Source organism: Pyxicephalus adspersus, chromosome Z (genome assembly GCF_032062135.1).
Source record: "Pyxicephalus adspersus chromosome Z, UCB_Pads_2.0, whole genome shotgun sequence".
Lineage (NCBI taxonomy): Eukaryota > Metazoa > Chordata > Amphibia > Anura > Pyxicephalidae > Pyxicephalus > Pyxicephalus adspersus.
This window is the reverse complement of record NC_092871.1, coordinates 84,826,136-84,846,509: the sequence shown is the minus strand read 5'-3', so window position 1 is coordinate 84,846,509 and position 20,374 is coordinate 84,826,136. Positions and strand designations below refer to the sequence as shown.

Below are 20,374 nucleotides of genomic sequence, written 5' to 3'. Positions count from 1 at the left end.
GGGGGGGGGGGGGGTTGTGTAGTTGAAATCAGGCAAGCCTGCGGTCTGGATCGATATGTATATGGACCAGTCTAGGTTCTCAATGGGGGCTTTCTATGTATAAAGACAGACCCGAGACACCAATGAAAAAAAAAAAAAAAGTCATACATACACACATTCACGCATGAAAACAAACATTTACAGAGTAGTTGAAGCCTCATTCCTAAGTGATACCAAGTCTGTGTTGTGGATTCCGTAGCATGAGGTCTGCATTATTATTATTATGAGTATTATAGAGTGTTTGTGCTCAGTCTTGCTTAGAAATCCGCAGGGACACCATGATGTCATCTTTTAGTTTTCCAGGAAGTTCTAGAATACGGGATGCTCCTTTTCTTCTCGGATGCTTTAAAGTACGAGTACGATGGCTGACCTGGTAACTCGTTGTCGGGATTTTCTGCCATCATTTTCAGCTTGGCCTCAATGGCTTTGATTTTAGCATTGACACTACAAACACACACACAATAAAAAAATAAAGCAATAAAATAAACAGGTGAGAAACAATTTAACATCACAATCTTACATTCCATTTACTACATTTATACATGGAGATAAGTATTCTATTTTGTAAACTTGATTCCCTGTTTGTTCTAGTAGAAAGTAATTAAACCTAAGAAAAAAAAAAATCTTGCAAATTGCAACTTAAGTGCAGTGGCTGCATTTGTTTTCAGGAATTTTCCCACTGGTTATTGTACCTAGTGATCCAGTAACACTTTTGTTCTAGGGTAGAAGTGCCTACTGTGCCGAATATACAAAAGAGCAAAGTTGTCACGCTAGAAAAGAATTGCTAGACTTCCCTGACAGGCGAAGTGATAACATTGATGATCTGGTTACAATGGCCCCTTACATGGGGTGAGATTTAAGGCAGCACATCAGTCAGTTCTCAAAAGTAGTATGTTGGAAACAAGGAAAAATAGAAGTGTAAAGAATCGGTGCAACTCTGACAAGGGCCAAATTGTGACGGCTGGATGAAGGGTCGGAGCATCTACTTGCTCTTGTGGCCTACTCCCAGTAAAATGGTAACAGGGTCATGGGTGCCACTGACGCACCTGGCTTGATCCCACAGAAGAGATACTGTAGCGCAAACTGCTAGAAACATTATACCGGCCATGAGAAAGGTATCAGAGCATTGTACCGTGTGGTGTATGTATGGGTCGGCGTACTATTCACAATACCCTTGGCTAACCTATGTCCATAAGTTCATAGTGTATATATGGGGCATGTAAGCATAAGATATGGACCCTGGCTCAATGGAAGAAGGTGGTCTGGTCTACACAGTGATGGTTGGGTCTGTATGTTTTACCTGGGGAAGAGATGGCAACAGGATTTCCTATGGGAATAAGATTCAACTAGATTCAATCATATGATTCCATCCATAAACGGATTTGCACTTAAATTGTAAGTAGAACCGCCATCCTCTGTGACACCTAATGTGTTTTTTAATTACATTATACACATAGTATGTAGCTATGTTTTTGGTTTTAGACTTCTTGGCTTCGATTCTAACCAGACACTTCTTTTCCCAATGTGTACTACTGAGCACGGTGGATTTTGCATGTTGCTGAATTAAAGTAAAAGAAAAATGTCCTCGGCTTTAAAATTAAATATGGAGTTCTGGGTTCTAAATAAGAGGCAAAGCAGAAACAGTGCAGACACCCCCATCATGATATTCCCCTTTTCTCCTTGATTGTGTCTGACCTTACTTAGCAGACCTAAAGTTCAGTGGTGTTCCCCAGAGTAAATGAGCTTCCTGTTGAACCAACTGCACACCAATCAGTGCTCAATCAATCAGTTTAACCTTTCCTGGCCCAGCACACTGCCCCAGGCTAGCAGACTTCAATTTCCTGGCTGCTTGGATACACACAGGTTGTTTGATCAATTCATAGCCCAATCCTCCCCAACCAATTGCCATGTGAGATTGACAGATCAGCCCAATCACAGGAACACTTGTTTGTTTAAAGACCTCAGACTAGTTCAGAACATTTACTATCCGAAAGATGGTAGATCAGCTTCAATGAAAAAGTCAGTGCATGCAATGTACTGGTGGTGGAGAATGCAAAGCAAACAAAGACTTCATTAATACATTGGTGGAAGGAAAAAAAAATATTACTTACATCTGATTTTGTTAAGTAGGTTCATATTCTCCCTACCATGCAGCAGTGCAGATATAGGCATTTACTTTACAACATAACCAGATGCCATGTATAGTTCTTTCTTTAGGGAAAACTAAAACCTCAACCCCTTGCAATACACAGGCTTTGTTCACACTTGCAGTGAGTTTGTGGTGCAGGTTCCGCTTTCTATGGGGAGATGCTATATGTAGCTTTTACCTATGTCAGCCCCATAGAGAATAAATTGGGGCAGCAGTGAGCAGATTACAGTGCTCACGGTCAAATCTGCAGACCCCGGTACTTTAAAACCTATGCTGCGGTGTGAGACTGAGCGGCAGGCATCTTGCTCCAGCTCCAGGTCTGATCCCCCCTAAAGTCTTCCTGTTGTGCCCACATGCCATAAACTGGCACCACAAACTACGTCTTCTGTTCTCTTTATTGAGATTTTAGCAGTCTATTAAGCCTCTGGTATCACCCCTGCACTCTGTTTAAGTCAATTGAGCACAGACTGTGCTAAATCAGTTTTTACTGAGTCCCAAAAGATGGAGTCCTAGATGTCAATTTGACTACTTTGAAACTGAAAGAAAACCCTTCATTTTTTTGCATCCCGAGGGAGATTGAAAAATGAAGGTTTCTCGTCTTCCATCTGCTCCTTATTCTAACATGATGTACGTCCTGAGAATCTATAGGACAGGGTAATACAGAATACCCATAGAGGAGGTTTGGATGGTGCATTCCCAATACATTGTGGTAACCCCCCAAGCAAACAAACCAGACAGGAGTTCTTGCTGTACCATATGCATTAGGACAGCAGCTGCAAAATGAGTAAATTACTTATATGGACATTTACAGCCAACATGGCAAAGTGAGGAATCATGGGAATAATCTGTTAGGTCTGCAATGGCGGAGGAAGCTCATTCTCTGCATAGGAGCTGTACACACGTCATGTACAGTCAAGGGGGAATGAAGGAGACACTTAACAGCATTCTCATACCTGTATATTACTAATAACTGGAACAATTTAGTAAATTAAATAGTAAATTGTTTTTTTTTTATACTTAATTGCAGAAGCAACAGACAACTCTGGGGATATTTCTTTGCAGAAAAAAACAGAGTTGTCACCCTGCTACATATAATGGGAAAACAGCAGCTCTTCTGGCAAGAGACTCTCATAAGCTGTTGTGTTATGGCTCCCACCAATCACCAACATCATGGCTGCCGTCCCATATTCTCCTCTCAAGCACAAGCTAGCTGGCCTAGGAGGAAAAAATGTACAAATGCAATCCTGGTGGTGGTTGCGTCAATGCTTATAACAGACTTCAAAATCAAAAATGTATATTCTGCCCTTAGCGACATTTAAAATAAATATATCGTGAAAACATTCTGGTAGGTTTATTAGTTGCCTCCAAAATGGCCATGGACTGTAGTAGCGGCAATAGAATATTTGGATGATTTCTTAAAAAAACAATCGGGTTGCTGTTTCTAAGACTACATATACACGTTAGATGATTCTCGCCCGATATGAATAGTTGGGTTCTTCTCAGGTGAGAATCTGACTTGTATACAGTGGCTGGCTAATGTTGGTCATGGATCCATACTGACAGATCCATGAATGCCGCAATGCCTTTTGTCGCTAGAAACGATCATGTGCATGTTATGCCTGTGAGCCATGTGGCTAATGTAGGACTTATTGGGCTTGGCAACAAAACGCAAAGAAAACACAAACATTTTACATACAGAGGTGGGCTGGGTTTTTTTTTAGGATATTAATAACTCCCTGTACTTACCTGAGTGAAGACTGTGTCGGCTCAGTGCTTGATGAAGGCTCCAAACTGATTGGTAAAACTTTTTCACTTTTGTAATTATCGTATTTCTGAAAGAACACACAGAAAATAGTCTTGTAAAACTAGCAGTCAGAGGCAGCAATGCCTTAGATGATCTCACACTGCAAATCTTAAGCTATGGGGCAGTAGGCCTAGGCATTCTCGGATACCTTAGAGAGCACTGCAAACTTTCAGGAGGAAAATAAGACCGAAGGTAAGTAGTCCGTAGTCCATGGATTTAGTGGTTCGCAAGCTCCAAAAGGTTGGGGACCACTGCTTTACAGGACTGCATAGGCAGCTTTGAGTTGAGGTCCACTTAAAAAGATTTAAGTAAGAGGCACGTAGTGTCATTTACCTTAATTTGTGCATGAGCCCATCTAACAACCAACTTTTTTGATAGGGCCATCTTCCCATTGAGACACTGAATGGCCTTTTCTGCTTCCTGTTCGAGAGAGTAAAAAAAAAAAAAAAATAATAAACCAAGTTAATGAACATACTAAAACCAATGCCAGGTCTTGATGGAAAAGGTCCAGTTCATGTGTGGATATTTGGGTGAATGTTCATTTGTAGACTCATTCACTGACATTATACAGTAATCAAGGACTTTGTGAGATCTCCCCTTCCGAATATATTGTATGGCCATTATTGAAATGATAATTTTCAATCCTTCAGCTGTTATTTTAAGAATATAAAGCCATTCTGTCACTAAAATAAAAGTTTCTGGCAAAAGAGATACTTACCTTTCTTACTGCCTGCAGAAACTTCTAGCTGATGAACCTTCATTCCTTTGACCCCTATCGGGCTCACTGGTTCCTCTCAGTGGCCCCTACAACATTACAAGTTACAGTAGTAATGTGGGTGTAGGAGTTTTAAAACCCTCAGTTCAGCAGGGGGATCAGGAATCCTTCAATCGTCAGGCAATGGTTTGTTCTCATTGTTTTCTGGGGGTCAGTTTATTGGAAACTGAATTGCTTTGACTAGAATATCCAGAGGGAGAGGGAGGCTCCATAACGATTTCTGGTTAGTGAGGTCAAGAAGCACTCAAGCAGCCAAAAACTCAGGCCAAAGATTATGAGGTCAGGTATTGCTGATTGATGGGATGAACTGGATCATATTCAGTGTTCCTCCCAAATTCCTCCCTAAAATGTTCAGTAGGGTTGAGGTCAGGGCTCTGTGCAGGACACAAGTTCCTCCACAACAAACTGGTGACCCCATGTCTTTATGGAGCTGACTTTGTACCCCGGGGCACAGTCATGGGGGAACAGAAATGAGTCTTCACCAAACTGTGACCACAAGGCTGGAAGACACAATTGTCTCATGTTTGACCCTTTACTGGAAACCTCTAAAACCAACCATGAAGAGGATAGGATCCTCAGACTTTTGACCCCATTGGGCCCAGAATTGTCTACAATGGCTTTGTATGATGATCCTTCACTGGGGACATCTGGTCTCCATTATTTAGGGGGGGGGGGGGGGGGCCTTTCAAAATTTGGCCCTTTTTTTTGGGGGGGGGGGGGGGTGTCCTTCATACATCTGGCCATATATGTTGGTGTGATGTTGGAGGAGAAGACCTGGCTCTCCTTTCCAATTCATCCCAAAGGAATGATCCCAATATGCACCATGGCATATTGTTATGATATATAAACTAGATGTTTGTTATAATAAAGTTGAAGATTGCTTGATACCATACGAGTGTATGCGTCGTTGACCAATTCTTCCCGGGCGCCTGTTATGATGCACTGAGAGACACTGGGATGGTGAGAGAATAGGAGAATAGGAATAGAGCCAAGAACCGTTCAGAACCTTTCAGTGTTCAGTAAGGTTTAGGTCAGGGCTCTGTGTTGGGCACTCAGTTCCTCCACACCAAACTGGTGACCCCATATCTTTATGGAGCTGGCTTTGTACCCCAGGGCACAGTCATGGGGGAACAGAAAAGGGTCTTCACCAAACTGTGACCACAGGGCTGGAGGAGCACAATTGTCTGCAATGTCTTTGTATGATGGAGAAATACCAGGACCCTTCACTGGAGACATCGGAACCCCATCATTTGGAAGCGTGACCATGCCTCTGGCCATGAAGCTCAGTGCTTTATGGCTTCAGCATTGTTGCTTTACAAACTACTCCACTCCACTAGCTCATGGAATAAATATTACAGAAAGCAGCCGTGTTGACTTACCCCTTTTGTCTCAAAATTTACAAAGCAGTAACCCCTGGGATGACCTTCCAGTGGGCCAGACTTATGAAATAGGAAATCGAATTGCTTCACCTTCCCAAATTTCTGTAGGAGCTTCAACAGGTGGTACCTGGAGGAAGGACAATGAAGGTTATTTCTAGATTTGTGCTGAAATAAGAAATGGTAACCAAACAAATCTCAAAAAAAAGGTTACAAAACCCACAAAAAAAAAATCAAATATTCAAAAGTCCAGCAGGATAAATAGACAATTTCTGTGCATGAAATGCCATGGCAAACCCAGATATTGCCTTCTCCTCTTTTATTGTTACATCCAGCAATCATTTCAGCGCTCCCCTGCCCTCACCTTTTCACCTTTCCACAATTGGAGGACTGCACCAAGGACAAGATCTGCAGCCAGACTCCTCACAAGCACTCTGAATAGCTTCTCACTGTCTCCCAGAATGCAACGCTCTGTATCAAAAGACCATCCCACCCAGTGTGCTACTCTGCCCCTAAATGAGAAGTAAACCCAGTGTATACCCACCTGTCCCTGCTCCATCAAGGGCGCTGACATACACTTCCTTCTTCTCTTCTACATTCTGATCTTCTGCCATCATGAGCCGGTATGAGAAAATTCAGTCCAAGTAACTGTGCCGGGTATCCTCGCAACCAACTCTGGTATATGCATGCGCAGCTCAGCGATCAGGCAGGTAACAGTACATATTACAGAAAGAACATCGCTTGTACCTTTCTGCAAAAACTCCCTTTCCTGGTTTCAAGTTGGACTTCCATTTAAATTCAGGGTGACAACTGATGTGTAATCCTACTACAGAACCAACAGCGTTGTCACCCTGTCAGAGGAAGCTGAAAAGTAACAGATCTACAGGCAGGATCAACAAGGAATCAAACTATATTACAGGGTGGACAAGCGACACAATGCATAGTGGATGTAATTTTGGTTTTTGCACAGTAACAAGATTTAATGGAACCTCAGCAAATAAAAAAGGATGTAAGTAGAGTCCATCTGAATGTTGCAGGGAGAATTTTCAATTCCTGCATTGATTCTGGAGCCCCGTTTGTCTGAACCACAAGCAGCCGCCTCTTGCTGGACAGCTTGGCCTATTTGCAGACAGGCCGAGCTTTCCACCAATAAGGTCACAGGCTGATATATAAAAGAAAGTCTTACTCTGTGATTTTGGGATCCAAATTCCCTATCCATAAGCGGTGTCCATCCTGTAAGGAGCCCTCCGACAGGATCGATGCATTTTCCAGGGGTAAGGTTTTTAAATCTTCCTCCATCGATTCGTCCTACAAACAAAGTGCTACAAACAAAGAAAAAAAAAGTGTTATTTCATAATTTCTATCTTCATGATACAAAATAACTTTAGTTAAAGAGTAACAGACACTGACAACATGGCATCCAACCCCAATGGTCAATAATTACATTAAAATCATTGCATTGTGCCTGTTCAGTACTAAGGTTTCTCTTGTTGGCCTCTAGGGGGCACAGTCACTATGTTGAGGTTGGCAGATGGAACCAAAGCACTCATTTGGGACATGTGGTCCAACACACCCAGAACTGTTAGAAATTTCTGGCCAGTAAAGACCCCCAGGAAGGATTTCTAGTGCAAGAGGCAAGTAATATATTGTTGGATGATAATGGCTGCCGTGGCTCTTGGGTGAAGATTTCAGTTGCCCCCACCTAGCACAGACAGGCTTAAGATTAGGAAAGTAGAATGGTGGTCCAAACATTAGAAAAATAGGATATAGGGCAAAAATGTCAGAGATATAAAGACCTCTATGAGCAAACTGACTCCATTGCTTGCCAGGCTTGGCTAGGGATCACATTAAAGTCTAATAATAAGGTCAGGTGTGCACAGCAGATTTGAGCTGCAGTACTGGGTAATAGTCAACAGGTGGCGAATATTGAAAGTTGATGGAAAGAATCAACTTATAAAGCAAGAAAGATTCTGGCTGTGCCAAAGCGGCTCCACTGATTGGCTATGGAACCTAATGTTACAGTGGAGCATCACTGAGCGTGAATACCCCCCATTGCTATGGTAAGTGGCCTTCTCCCTGCAGCTTCTGCTTGTGACCCCAGAGCTCCTACGTAACTTCCTGGTGCTCCCAACATCTGCTAGCTGCCTGTCCTGACCTGGGAGTCACCCAAAGAAAAATCAGTTTTTCCCTGCAGTTTGCCCTCCACTCCTCTGGGGCGGAGACACCACTGCCTTGCCCATGAAGGGAAAAGTGCAAAGTGCATTTTTCTCCCCTTCCTTTTGTTCCTCCATAGCTGACGGGCATAAATGGAAGGTCCAGGTATATGGGATATGTTACCTGCTCCCCTTTGAAAGTGCCAGAGTCTAGTAACCAATCACATGACCAGAGGAGTAATGTCTCCGCCCCCAAGGAGCCAGCTAAGCAGAAGCACAGTCTCTTTAACGTATAAATCAAACCCGACGTTGGGTCTTCCTCAGGCCGGCCCTGTACAATATTATGGGCCGCGCTGACAACAGAGGAGTCTGATGAGTACCAGACGGCCGGGCTCGTTACTGCAAACAGTGCATGCCACGTCATTCCCTAACATTTTATTCCCAGAGGAATTTGATTTTTAAATCAGATTATATGTAATCTGTCATCCGTGAATGCTGTTCTACATCAGATATGGGAAGAACAGGATCGCAGCCAATAAACGACCGTGGGGACACTGAGTGCTCCCATTGTTTACACCGAGCGTTTTAGAGAAAGAAAGGATTGCGTGGGGCTTATACAAGGGAACCTAAGATTTCTGTGCTGTAGTTTTACTTTCACTTTCAGGTCTATTTCCTGCCTTGCTTTGTGACTGGCGAGTGAAATGCTAGCGAGAAGCAGCGTGCTTTTCTGTTTTCCTATCAGCACACTGCCAGAATCTAAATACATCCGATTGGTGTCTTGTGCTGCTTTTTTCTCACCCAGCCCGAGTTCTGCTGTAAAGGTGGGTAATCCGAAGCCAAACGAAGATCCTTTTATTGGTTGCATTGAAAACATAAAATCCACAACAAAAAGAGCAGGAACGTTAAGAATCATCACTCGTCTGTACAGGACAGTGACGGGCCAGTTTATTGGTGGTCGCAACATGCAGTCTGATTGGACAATCTGCAGAAGCAGTTGAAGGAGGAGCCATTGCGTTCTTTAGACCCTGAACAGGTTACAGGGGACCAAAATGCGAATAGGGGGAAATACCTGGATCCCAGGGTCATGTGACCAAAATTATAACACCATAATCATGTAAATGTCCTGATTACCTTATCCGGGGCCAAAGAGGACATAGGGGATGGGGGCATGGTCAGGGGGCCATATACAGGACACCGGGGCCACAGACACGACACTGTGGGGGTCGGTCGGGGGCCACAGACACGACACTGTGGGGGTCGGTCGGGGGCCACAGACACGACACTGTGGGGGGGGTTGGTCGAAGGCCACAGATACGACACTAGGGGGGCTCGGTCGGGGGCCAGAGATACGACACTGGGGGGGTCAGTGGGGCGTCGCATACAAGATACAGGAAGGAGGCAGTCACGGGCCCCACAGAGATCATTGCTTCCTAGGGCCCATGTAAATTCCATTCTCACCAGCTGTGACCCCCCAGCCTTATCACCATTACATAACAGAAGAGGAACTAAACAATAACAAGGAGCAGACAGCATCGAATTCACCGAGCAAGAATAAAAATAAAAACAACTGAGGCTCGAGGGCCACAATCACCACCCAAGGGCCAGGGTTTGACATTAGGCATGCTGAGACTTGTAGTACCCCAGCGACACTCCGACCCTTTATACCCCGGATACAAACCCTTCATGTATCTGCCATCCCCCACCGGTACATCGCCCCCCCTCCCCCCACACACCGCTTTATTTACCGGAGAGATCGCAGCTCACCGAATCATCCTCCCAGCCAAACCGCCTACATCATCACTACGCGACTTTATATCCTCACGGCGCGTCTAGATGACGTCATGTGAGGCTGGAAGTGTCCTGGGCAGAGGTGACTGCATGGTGGGAGAAGTGAATGTGGAGAGGAAGGGAAAAGGACGAGGGGCCACTGATAGAGGGACAGTGATTGGGGTGCGGTGACTTAGGGGTCACTTCTGATACATTGGTGGTGGTATTAGGGGGTGCTACAATGTAATATTGTCAGGACAGCATAGAGCATGGTGACAACACTGGTTGTTGTCTTGGCAATGTGTGTCACACCTGGGGACCACTTGACAGAGTGACAACACAAGAGCACAATACAATGACAGTTGTCACTATGTAACAGGAAGTACATGCCATGTGCTGATACGAAGCAATCTGATTGGGGGAGAAAGCCGCATGACAAAAAGATGGCTATTTAATGTACAGCCCTGCGTAATATGTTGGCGCGATATAAATCCTGTTGATTAATAATAATAACCAGTCCAGTCACAGGCTGGGGGTGGGTCTATGACTGCTTGGTCTCTTTTCATTTTTAATGACTCTGCCCTTTACCCTTTTCTTCCCCGCAGCTGAGATCCTGCCATGGCACTGACGTGTTTGGGAAAGTTCCGGCCGGCACTACAACAGCTGAGATGCACTGCAGTGACGTGCCTGTGGGAGGCGCCACTAATGCTACCCCAGCAACAACCCCTCAGGGTCCGAATGATCAGGCCGCTCGCTACAAAAAGCAGCAAAGGTGAGTTGGCTTCCATTACTATCCTGTATTGGGAATGCCCACCTACCTCTGGTCATGTGATTCCTATACATACTAATGGTGTGGATTACCCGTGCTCCCTGCTGATTGGAGGGCTGTGGATTGGACTCAGCAGAGGGTGTGGCTGACCTCTGCGGAGAAACCACTACTTAGAGCAAGGGCCCTTCTCTGCAGCATGCACGTATACTGTACGTACATGGGCAACCAACTCCTAAGCTAGCACATGGGCAGCTGGCTTCAAATTACATACATAGGGGCAGTGACCTGGGTGAGAAATAAAGAAGTGAGGTCCCAGCACACAAAAAATATATAATTTGATTGCGGAAGGGAAAAGGGTTTGAATGGAGAAATTATTTAAAAAAAAAAAAAAGTGGAAGGTCCTTTTTATTGACTCCACCCAGACAGGGCAGTCCTTGGGGGCGGTCCTTTTCTATTGATTGACAGCTATCTATAGCCTAGGACCACCCCCAAGGGGACATAGGCAGCTTGGTACCGGGCAGTGAACACGGGGCAGAGGAACATTAACACGGGTGAACTGCCCATGGATTGCATTTTCACCCCAACCCAGAAAGTGAAGGAAACTGGCAGGATCAACAAAAAAGTTCAAAAAGGGGTGGCAGCCAACTTTTCTGGAGTGATCTAACTTTAATGATTCGGGTTTACATCCACCAATATTGGGGCAAAGTCTTTAAACATCTGGGGCAAAAAATGCCGAAGGACCCCCCCCCGCTGCTTCAACAGTAGCCCCACCTTCTCCATGCCCAGCCATCTTTCTGCTGTCCCAAAGCCCCACTGGACCCCAAATCATCCAATCAGGTTGATTTGTGTCAATTGTAAGTATTGCCTCTGGAAGTGAATGTTACATATTCACTAACCCTCCCCCCTCCTCATTGCGCAGCTGTGATTGGCTGCAGCTTTGCCCCCATCCACACAGCCAGGACCCCTTTGTTTATTTTATATTCCTGTGACTACAACCCTTGTTTCCTCCTGTTGACACATGGCTTCCAGGGATGCTGGGAAATGTAGTCTAGGATGTATTGTTCTTCCAGCTTTGAAGGTCACATGATCCCATCTAACGGACCTTCCCATTGGATGAATTCAGAGATGAGGGGAAATAGCTGTAATGCAGTGTGCTAGCACATTTGTCTTGGATTCACTGATCACAAAGTACGATTCACCCTTTTGGCTTGGTTGTCCCTTATGGTGGGAAAGGTATGTAAGGGTTCCGGTGTACTAAATGCCGTTTTTTGCACTCAGGCAAAAGCAAAGGACAGGCCCAGGCCAGAGTCAACATCAACACCTCTTTGGTTGAAGATATCATCGATCTGAAAAACGTTCAGCAGGAGTTGAGGACGGTTCTGGATGGCCTTAAAGAAGACTTCAACAAAAACCTGAACATCAGAACCTCCCCAAGTAGGTAATGGGGGCACCACCCTGGCATTAGACTTCCATTGGTGCCGGGGGTTACTTACACACAATGATTGAATGTCAGTAAAAGCCACGCCGCTTGTGTCAAGCAAATAGTTCTGATTGATAGCAGTTGCCTGTTTTAAACTCCAACAACCAACAAGAGAAGGGGGGGGGGGTCTTTGTTTGTTGAACTGTAGTTATGACTCCCCAAAGGCATAGTAAGGATTTGGTAAAGGACAGCTGCAGAGAGACCACTGACATCTTTCTGCATGCTATTCTTCAGGCACAGTTTACACAACACAGGCACTGTTACATTTTTGTGTTGGTGCTGCTTTATCTCCAGGTGCTTTTGACCATATTGTTGTCACCACGAAAGATGGCAAATTACCGTTAAGTCATTTGGGACAGATCACCATGAAATCTCCTCGACTCTTCGTTATCAACATGTCAAGTTTTCCTGAGGTTAGTGACATAGAACACAAATGTACAAAGTGCTGTAACTGGGTGAATCCAAAGTGTCCTGGGCGCAGAAGGTGTGAGTTAAATGATGGTGTTGGAAGCAATGGATTGGAGCATTCGGCAGGAAAGGTGGGGGGGGGGGGGGGGGGGGGGGGGGGGGGGGGTCAATGGATTGGAGCATTGGCATGGGATAACAATGGATTTGAGCGGTTTGCAGGGGAGTGACAGTGGATTGGAACATTGGGCAGGGGGGAAACAATGGATTGGAGCGGTGTGCAGGGGGGGAGGGGGGTGAATTGGAGCAGTGTGCTTGGGAAACCCCCCAGTGTGGGTGGAGTTAATAAATTTGAGCCATGGGTGGGGGCAATGGATTGGAGCCGTGTATAGGGGGAAACAATTTTTTTGAAGCATTGTGCAGAGGGAGAAAAAATGAATTGGAGAAATGGGCAGGGGGGTGGGGAATTGATTGGAGCGGTGTGCAGAATGAGGGGCTGCAATTCATTGGAGCTGTGTGCATAGTGGGGGCAATTGATTGGCGCTGTGTGCAGAATAGAGGGGGGCAATTGATTGGATCTGTGTGCATAATGGGGGGCAATCAATTGGAGCTGTGTGCAAAATGGGGGTGGGGGCCAATTGATTGGAGCTGTGTGCACAATGGGGGGGGGAGGCAATTGATTTGAACTGTGTGCAGAATTGGGGGCAATTGATTGGGGCAGTTTGCAGACAAGCCAGTCCATTGGAGAGCCAAGCTATTGCTTTTGCATAAGCAGCCCCACTCTTTAAGTATTCACAGGGTCACATGTTATTCTAAGCCTTTCTTCAGCACTTAAAATGCAAGATATTCATTGCTTCCAATATCATAATGAATACATAGTGTCGAGCTGGGCTTCAAGCATCTGTAAGTTCATACATTGCATTTTCTGTTTTCTCCTTGTAGAGTGCCCCTGCAGTGGTGAACGCATTGCGCCAGAGTCAAATGAACCTTAACCCAGAGCTCGATGGCACTCTGATCCGTGTACCCGTACCACAGTAAGTTCTTTTAGATCTTCTGAAAATAAAAAAATGAGCGTCCTACCACCAAAAAAGTTGAACTGCTCAAGCCCCCATGCTTGTTCAAAATGAGTGTTGTCATGGTTTTGCTGGGTGGTCATTGACCTCCACCATTTATTCCTTATGAGTAGCTGCAGGACAGATAATGCTTGAAGTGGATGATGATGAGGTGGTGACCAATCCGCCTCCTCATCTTTCCGGTTTAACAAAACCCCCAGCTCCCTATTTCCTGTCTATGTTTTTTTATTTAAAATGTATGAAAACCTTTTTCACTATTGTCTGCTGGAGAGTCTTATGCATGCTGGGCCGTGTTCTCCCCAACCCCTTTTAGCTGGGCACACCGCCCAGCACTTTTAGTAACCACTCGGCTGTTTTGGGTGGTTACTACAAGTTGGGTGACAATATAGAGGCCACCACCTATAGTCCAGCTTTCCGGGTAAAAAAATGGTGTTGGGTTCTTTTTTCCCTTTTGCATCTTTTTCTGTTATAGGCAGTGCTTAGTAGTTTAGAATGGTGCTGATATATAATGATGACCTCATAGAACAGGATTTTGATTTCCTGGGCCCACAGGAAGTTAGATGAAAGTCTCCTGCATCAAGAGGAAGACTGCCACTGGACTATGTTGTCAGATTCAGTTTATCGTAGCCAAATCATAACATTGTAACATTGGATTTTTAAAAAAAAAACATTTTCAATAAAGTTTTTAACTCAAACAAGTATACAACAAAGAAAAAAAGCAAATAAAACATATATTAAACATTAAGAGAAAGGTAGACACAAAAAACAAAGTGATGTCAAAACATGAAAACAAACATCATGAAATATATACAAAACAAGATTACAAATACACCTGTGTTTTTTTAACCCATCAATACACAATCAGTACGTATCTAGCATTAAGTAAAACAAATCAGCATTCTTAGATAAACGCCTTTGCAAAAATCCAATAAAAAAAAAAAGGAAAAGAAGAAAAGATGAGAACAGAAATAAGTCCAATATCTCACTAGGGAAACAACTAGAGCAGCCAAGAGTATTTAAGGTTCAGATGAGCAACTATTTAATACTGGTAGCAGTTGCTTGATGTAATATTGGATTTCGATAAAAGCGTTTCTCTTGTGTTTGTCTTCACCTAATTTCTTTTGTGTTTGTTATTAGGGTAACTCGGGAACATCGTGAGAATTTGGTAAAATTGGCCAAACAGCTGACCAACAAAGCAAAGGATTCTCTGCGGAAGATCCGCACCCGGGCTGTTCAGGAGGTGAAAAAAGCCAAGGATACAGCATCCGAGGACACCATCAAACTCATAGAGAAACAGGTAATGTGGTGCAGGGAGCCAGGGACTGTGTTTTTATATATATATATATATATATATATATATAAAAGTGTAAAAGAAAAAAATGTGTTTTCTTTTGCATTTATGCTTTTTTTTAGGGATTAAAAGCTCATAACTCCAAGTCTCCATATTCAGCCCAGCTCCAAGATCCATGCACATTTTCCTTTACAAACACTGTGGAGCTGCCCTAAATTATTATTTTTAAACTGGATTAATGTAGCACCAACATATTACTCAGCACTGTACAATAAATAGGGGTTGCAAATGACAAGAGGAGAGAACCCTGCCCCGAAGTGCCTACAATCCAGGAGTTGGGGGAAGTTCCACAAATCCAACAAGCTTTAATTTCTTGGTACAAGCTGACAACTCGATGTCTTACTAAACTGGAATCCCATCAAATTTTCTCAGCTTTGCCAACTGTACAGAGCTCTGACTCTTAGCTACCCCTTCTACACACATATAATAATTTTTCCCAGCAATACAAAGCTGCATTGACTCCCAATTCCTGGCCCACGTGGTGTTTTTACAGTAAGGGCTCTTGGGAGATACCGTTTTGGAAGTGCTTTCCATGAGACCGGTGATTCTTTGCCCCCTTTAGGCACAAACATGCAAGCTAGTTCTGTGCAAACATGCTTCAAGAAGCCATTGTATTGATCACATGGTTGTAGACAGCTTTAGGCAAAGGCCCCTCAAACGAAAAAACTCCAGGTTACCAGATCAGAGGGGATCACACCTTGTTCCACTTTACCCTGAACATAGTTATAATAGATAATAGGTATAATAGATATTTATTGGAATTATGAACATCCAAGCTTCCACTGTGTGACATTTCTAACCCAGCCTATTATTTGTAGATCCAGCAGATGACAGATGACACAGCAGCGGAGATGGACAAGCAATTGGCATCCAAGACCAAAGAACTCCTGGAATAAGGCGGCCTGCTTCCTCACGGGTTAGCGACTGATGGAATGCAGAGGGCAAACTCTGAATTTAAAGTGATGCAGTTGTGGAACTTTATGAATGAATTTTTTTACCTCATTGTGGAAAAAAGCAACCTTGGTCCATTTATTTGTGAGCTGGATTGTTCTGACAGGGAGACCATATTATGCCGTATAAGTGTGCATGTCTTGTTTCTTCAGGTGATCTTTCCTTGATAATATGACCCTCAATTCTTGTCTTTATCAGTGGTGTCTGACTGAATGGAAGAATATCCAACAATTAACACTTTACCTGTTGACGATAAAATTTGTTACAGTATGGTGCTTTCCTTCAGACATGCTGTGACTGTGTCCATGCAGGACAAAGTGATGGTGTTTCTGCTAAGGTCCGCCACCATCCTTATACTCACTTTTCCCGTGCTCCTTTGTCCCTCCACACTACCCAGACACTACTACAGGTGTAAGGGAACAGGTGACTTGCTCCCTTGTGATAGGGCTTCTAGATCTAGACCTTCCTAGGGCCCTGATGCTGCAGATTTCTGTGCCAGCTGTGCAAAAGAAACACGTGACCATAAACTTCAGGTGAGGTTAGTATAAGGGGTTTGTGGGGGATGTACCCTTTACTTTGACACTGACACTTTGATCTGCATAGGGCTTTAATTTCATTTTATAGGTCCTAAAATTCCATTATGTTCCCCATCTGACAGGTTCTAACAAACTTAGATATTACAGCATTGTGATTCTAAGTTTGAATATTACAAAATACTAAATAAATCTATCTGCTTAATATTGTGCAAGTTCCTCTTATGCAACAAAACAGCTCTGACCCATCGGGTCATAGACTCCACCAGACCTTTGAAGGTGTTCTGTGCTGTGTGGCACCAAGACCCAAGACGTTGGCTGCAGGTAAATGACATGCATCCGCCTGACCATCTATCTAAAAGAAAATGTGTGTTGATGCTCATGTACCCTTTGTAGGTGATATCAGGGGTCAGCATGGGCACTGTGGCCCACCACATTTCCGTCATGATCAGCATATATATATATATATATATATATATATATATATATAAGCAATTTATGCTACAGTAGCTCCTCTAAGTTTGGACACTGGCTAGAATCCTCCACAATGGCTGCCAGTGACCCTGACACCATTGCACGAGTTGTCCTTCTTTCTTGGATCACTTTTGGCAGGTACTAGTTACTTTTTATCAGTAACACCCATAGGACCGGCTTTTTGGAGCTGCACTGATGCTCTAAGCCATAACATCATTTAACCCCTGTCGCTATCACTCAGATCCTCACATCTGCCCATTGTCCCTGCTTCTAACACATCAACTTCCCAAACTGACTGCCTCATATAGCCTCTCCCTTGCCAAGTACCATTGTCACAAGATTGCCAATGGTATCTTCCTGTCATTGTTTTCACTGATTGATGTTTAATATAAAATGTAATTCGCACAGATAAAAGCTTTGGCTGGTAATGTAGCACAAAATATAATCACAAAGAAATCCAGAATGACCAACCTCAGCTTGGAAATCCTCTGCCCATGGTAACCCACACTATCATCATGCTGCCTCTCATTCATTGATGAATGACTTGTATTTATTATTACTTATATTGAACATGATGAGGAATAAACCATAAAATGTGTCTCCCTTGGTGTTGGTTTTAGTTGAATATGTATAAGAAGTATGTTCACACCAGGAGAAGGGATTTATACTTGAAGCAGTCCTTTTATAAACTATTTCAGTTCAATAAAGATCATATTTTTCTTTAACACATCATGTGTCAGAATTGATACAACTTGCTAACTTTGGAAGATAAAATACCTTTGAGAACTTATTTTTTTTAAAAATGAACTCTGGGCAAAAATATTTTAAAGTAAATGGTCCCCCTCACTAAAAAAAACACTTTCGATCTGCAACAGTGCTTCGTAACAATCTCCATGTAATGATATTAGCCCACTGGCTTTTTCAAGGCTAGTTCCAGGCCAGGCCAGGTAGTTTGCAGGGTACTCTGGCTTTCCCTTAAAAAAAAAATTGTCCTTAGACTAGGTTAATGACATGACTATGGTGGGACAGTAGATTGTGAACCCCTTTGAGGGACAGTTATTGACATGAATATAGACTATGTAATATGTTGGCGCTATATAGATACTGGCTAGTAGTAATAATAATATATGCCACCGCAAGGTTTCCATTAGAAATTTCTGGGCCTCTTACTAGGTAAACTTCCTGGGCCCTCTCCTCTATGCCTAACAATACCAGCATTGCAAAAATCATGCTTTTTTGATCAGGGCCTGATACAGAAGTAACCCTTGTCCTCCTAGGATAGTGCCCCCGCATAAGTATTACAATATGGCATGAGCGAAGTTTATAAGTCACTGTTTCCTAACCTGGGTTCCTCCAGAGGTTGCTGGGGGTTCCTTGAGCAATGAGCAGTTTGTGACTCTCAGGTCAGTTTAAGTGACACCAATTATCTTTTTAGCTATCTATAAGGGTGCCATTCTTCCCACTGGCCAGCAGTTTAAGAGAAATTCTCGCCACTGACCATTACACTAATGTACGCTGTTGATATAGTAGTTATAAAAGTGGTTCCCTAAAGACCTGAAAGTTATTTCAAGGATTCCCCCATAATAAAAAGGTCCAGAAATACTGGTATTATGGGTATGGTAGGATTCAGTGTGTGGTCATTCAACTTAGAAGACCGAGGACATCTTGTGATGAAGAAGAGGGGGCAACCTCGGAATGAGGTTGAGTATAACAGCCAGATTTTTTTATTTTAAGCCTCGAGTTGGCCATAAAATGCGAAGATGTTGCTGGCAATCCCCAAGACATCTTTTATGTCAGTTGAGATACAATATTGGCCTTGTGTCAGAAGCACTCAGCCATGCCAATAAAACAATATGAACATGATAGCAGATTAGACAAACGAGAGTGAAAGATTGTACGTCCGTGTAACAATACAATAACGTGGAATCCCACAGATACCAACGGCATGTGTAGCCAAAACATAAACATGGCTCCATCCTGCAAAGTTCATATTCAGTCTGAACTGATTCCCATCAAACTATTTATGTCTCTGCTGTGTACAAATTGTAGACATTTATTTTGAAATATTCCAGAATATTTTAGAGAAGCCAAGTAACAGATATATTCTCCGGGGAGATTCTATGATTAACCCGTTTTCTGCAGGAAGCCTGGAAATGAAGGCAATACAAAAAAGCTGAAAGTTTGTATTGTTGGCTTGTGATTATCGGATGATTTTATACACCCTATGATTGCGATTGTTAGAAAAATGAATGAAAAAATATTAATAATAAATGCAAAGGTAAAAATTTTGTGTTGCAACAAATTTACAACGTTGAAGTCTGATCACTGAGCATTAGACTGAGGAAATGCTTTCTGCTGCTTGCAGCAGACTGATGGCTTCATCTTAGCCTAGGCAAAGTAACTGGAGCTCAAAGACAGAGTTTCATTAACAGAAAGAAGAGCTTTACCTGCAGCACACAATCCTGCCCATTCCATAGTGACAACGCTCACTTACTGTGTGTTTTGTAGCTCACAAAAATAGCTGGGTAAATATTATGAATGTAGTAGTAGTGTAGAACAAAACAGACAAAAAGATGAAGATATGTTCACTGCTGGGGGTTACACACATATACTTTATATATGTTGTGATGTTAGACTTTGTCAGGGACATTGTTGTTCTCAGACTTGTTGTTGTACTGACAGGTACTCATTATTAAAAAATACTTTGCACACTAACCCAACCCCTCCATCCCTTTTTTTAGTTAAAAAAAAAAACACATACACACCTTGTTGGAGACTTTGCTGGGCCAAAAGGAGACCAAGAACATTGCTGGAATGAGCCAGAGGAGGTTGGGGGCATTTATAGACTTGCTGGGGGGGGTGTTGGGGGTATTGCTGGACAAAGGAGGAGGTTCAGGTCGATGCTGGAGCAGGGATTGATTCTGGAGATGGTTGGGACTTTGCTGAATGGAGGAGGTTGAGGACGTTGCTGGACTAAAAAGGAAGTCAAGGACATTGCTTAACCAAAAAGGAGGTTAGGAACATTGCTGAACTGAGAAGGAGTTTGGGGGCATTGCTGGACCAAGGACTAGGTCTGGATGTTGCTGGATGGAGGAGAATGTCAGGGATGTTGCTGGGAGGAGGAGAAGGTCAGGGACGTTGCTGGATGGAGGAGGTCAGGGATGTTGCTGGATGGAGGAGAAGGTCAGGGACGTTGCTGGATGGAGGAGAAGGTCAGAGATGTTGCTGGATGGAGGAGAAGGTCAGGGACGTTGCTGGATGGAGGAGAAGGTCAG

General features: G+C 43.5%; 2 protein-coding genes across 3 annotated transcripts; one reads left to right on the top strand and one right to left on the bottom strand.

The window, feature by feature from the left end:
* Nucleotides 1-7: 7 nt before the first annotated feature.
* On the bottom strand, nucleotides 8-10,114 carry RBM18 (RNA binding motif protein 18). Its single transcript, XM_072429869.1, has 6 exons — nucleotides 10,042-10,114; nucleotides 7,330-7,465; nucleotides 6,147-6,273; nucleotides 4,326-4,412; nucleotides 3,935-4,020; nucleotides 8-483 (listed from the first exon to the last, which is right to left on the bottom strand). Exons 2-6 carry the CDS (start codon nucleotides 7,440-7,442, stop codon nucleotides 324-326), a joined length of 573 nt encoding a protein of 190 aa, XP_072285970.1. The 5' UTR covers nucleotides 7,443-7,465; nucleotides 10,042-10,114; the 3' UTR covers nucleotides 8-323.
* Nucleotides 10,055-17,826, top strand: MRRF (mitochondrial ribosome recycling factor). 2 transcript variants are annotated; one of them, XM_072429867.1, is made up of 7 exons: nucleotides 10,055-10,166; nucleotides 10,669-10,835; nucleotides 12,111-12,266; nucleotides 12,607-12,725; nucleotides 13,660-13,751; nucleotides 14,928-15,087; nucleotides 15,960-17,826. In XM_072429867.1, exons 2-7 carry the CDS (start codon nucleotides 10,682-10,684, stop codon nucleotides 16,035-16,037), a joined length of 759 nt encoding a protein of 252 aa, XP_072285968.1. In that variant the 5' UTR covers nucleotides 10,055-10,166; nucleotides 10,669-10,681; the 3' UTR covers nucleotides 16,038-17,826. The 2 variants fall into 2 exon arrangements, with proteins under 2 accessions (XP_072285968.1, XP_072285969.1); XM_072429868.1 differs by having other exon boundaries at nucleotides 10,159-10,246.
* The last annotated feature ends 2,548 nt before the right edge of the window (nucleotides 17,827-20,374 follow it).

Bases quoted from the DNA above. Each gene is read 5' to 3' on its own strand.
- RBM18 (XM_072429869.1), bottom strand. From the start codon at position 7,442: ATGGAGGAAGATTTAAAAACCTTACCCCTGGAAAATGCATCGATCCTG. The intron at 4,021-4,325 runs GTAAATGACACT...GTGTTCTTTCAG, and splicing joins GGGCTCATGCACAAATTAAG to AAATACGATAATTACAAAAG. The intron at 484-3,934 runs GTAAGTACAGGG...GTGTGTTTGTAG, and splicing joins CCGACACAGTCTTCACTCAG to TGTCAATGCTAAAATCAAAG.
- MRRF (XM_072429867.1), top strand. From the start codon at position 10,682: ATGGCACTGACGTGTTTGGGAAAGTTCCGGCCGGCACTACAACAGCTG. The intron at 13,752-14,927 runs GTAAGTTCTTTT...GTTTGTTATTAG, and splicing joins ATCCGTGTACCCGTACCACA to GGTAACTCGGGAACATCGTG. The intron at 15,088-15,959 runs GTAATGTGGTGC...TATTATTTGTAG, and splicing joins TCAAACTCATAGAGAAACAG to ATCCAGCAGATGACAGATGA.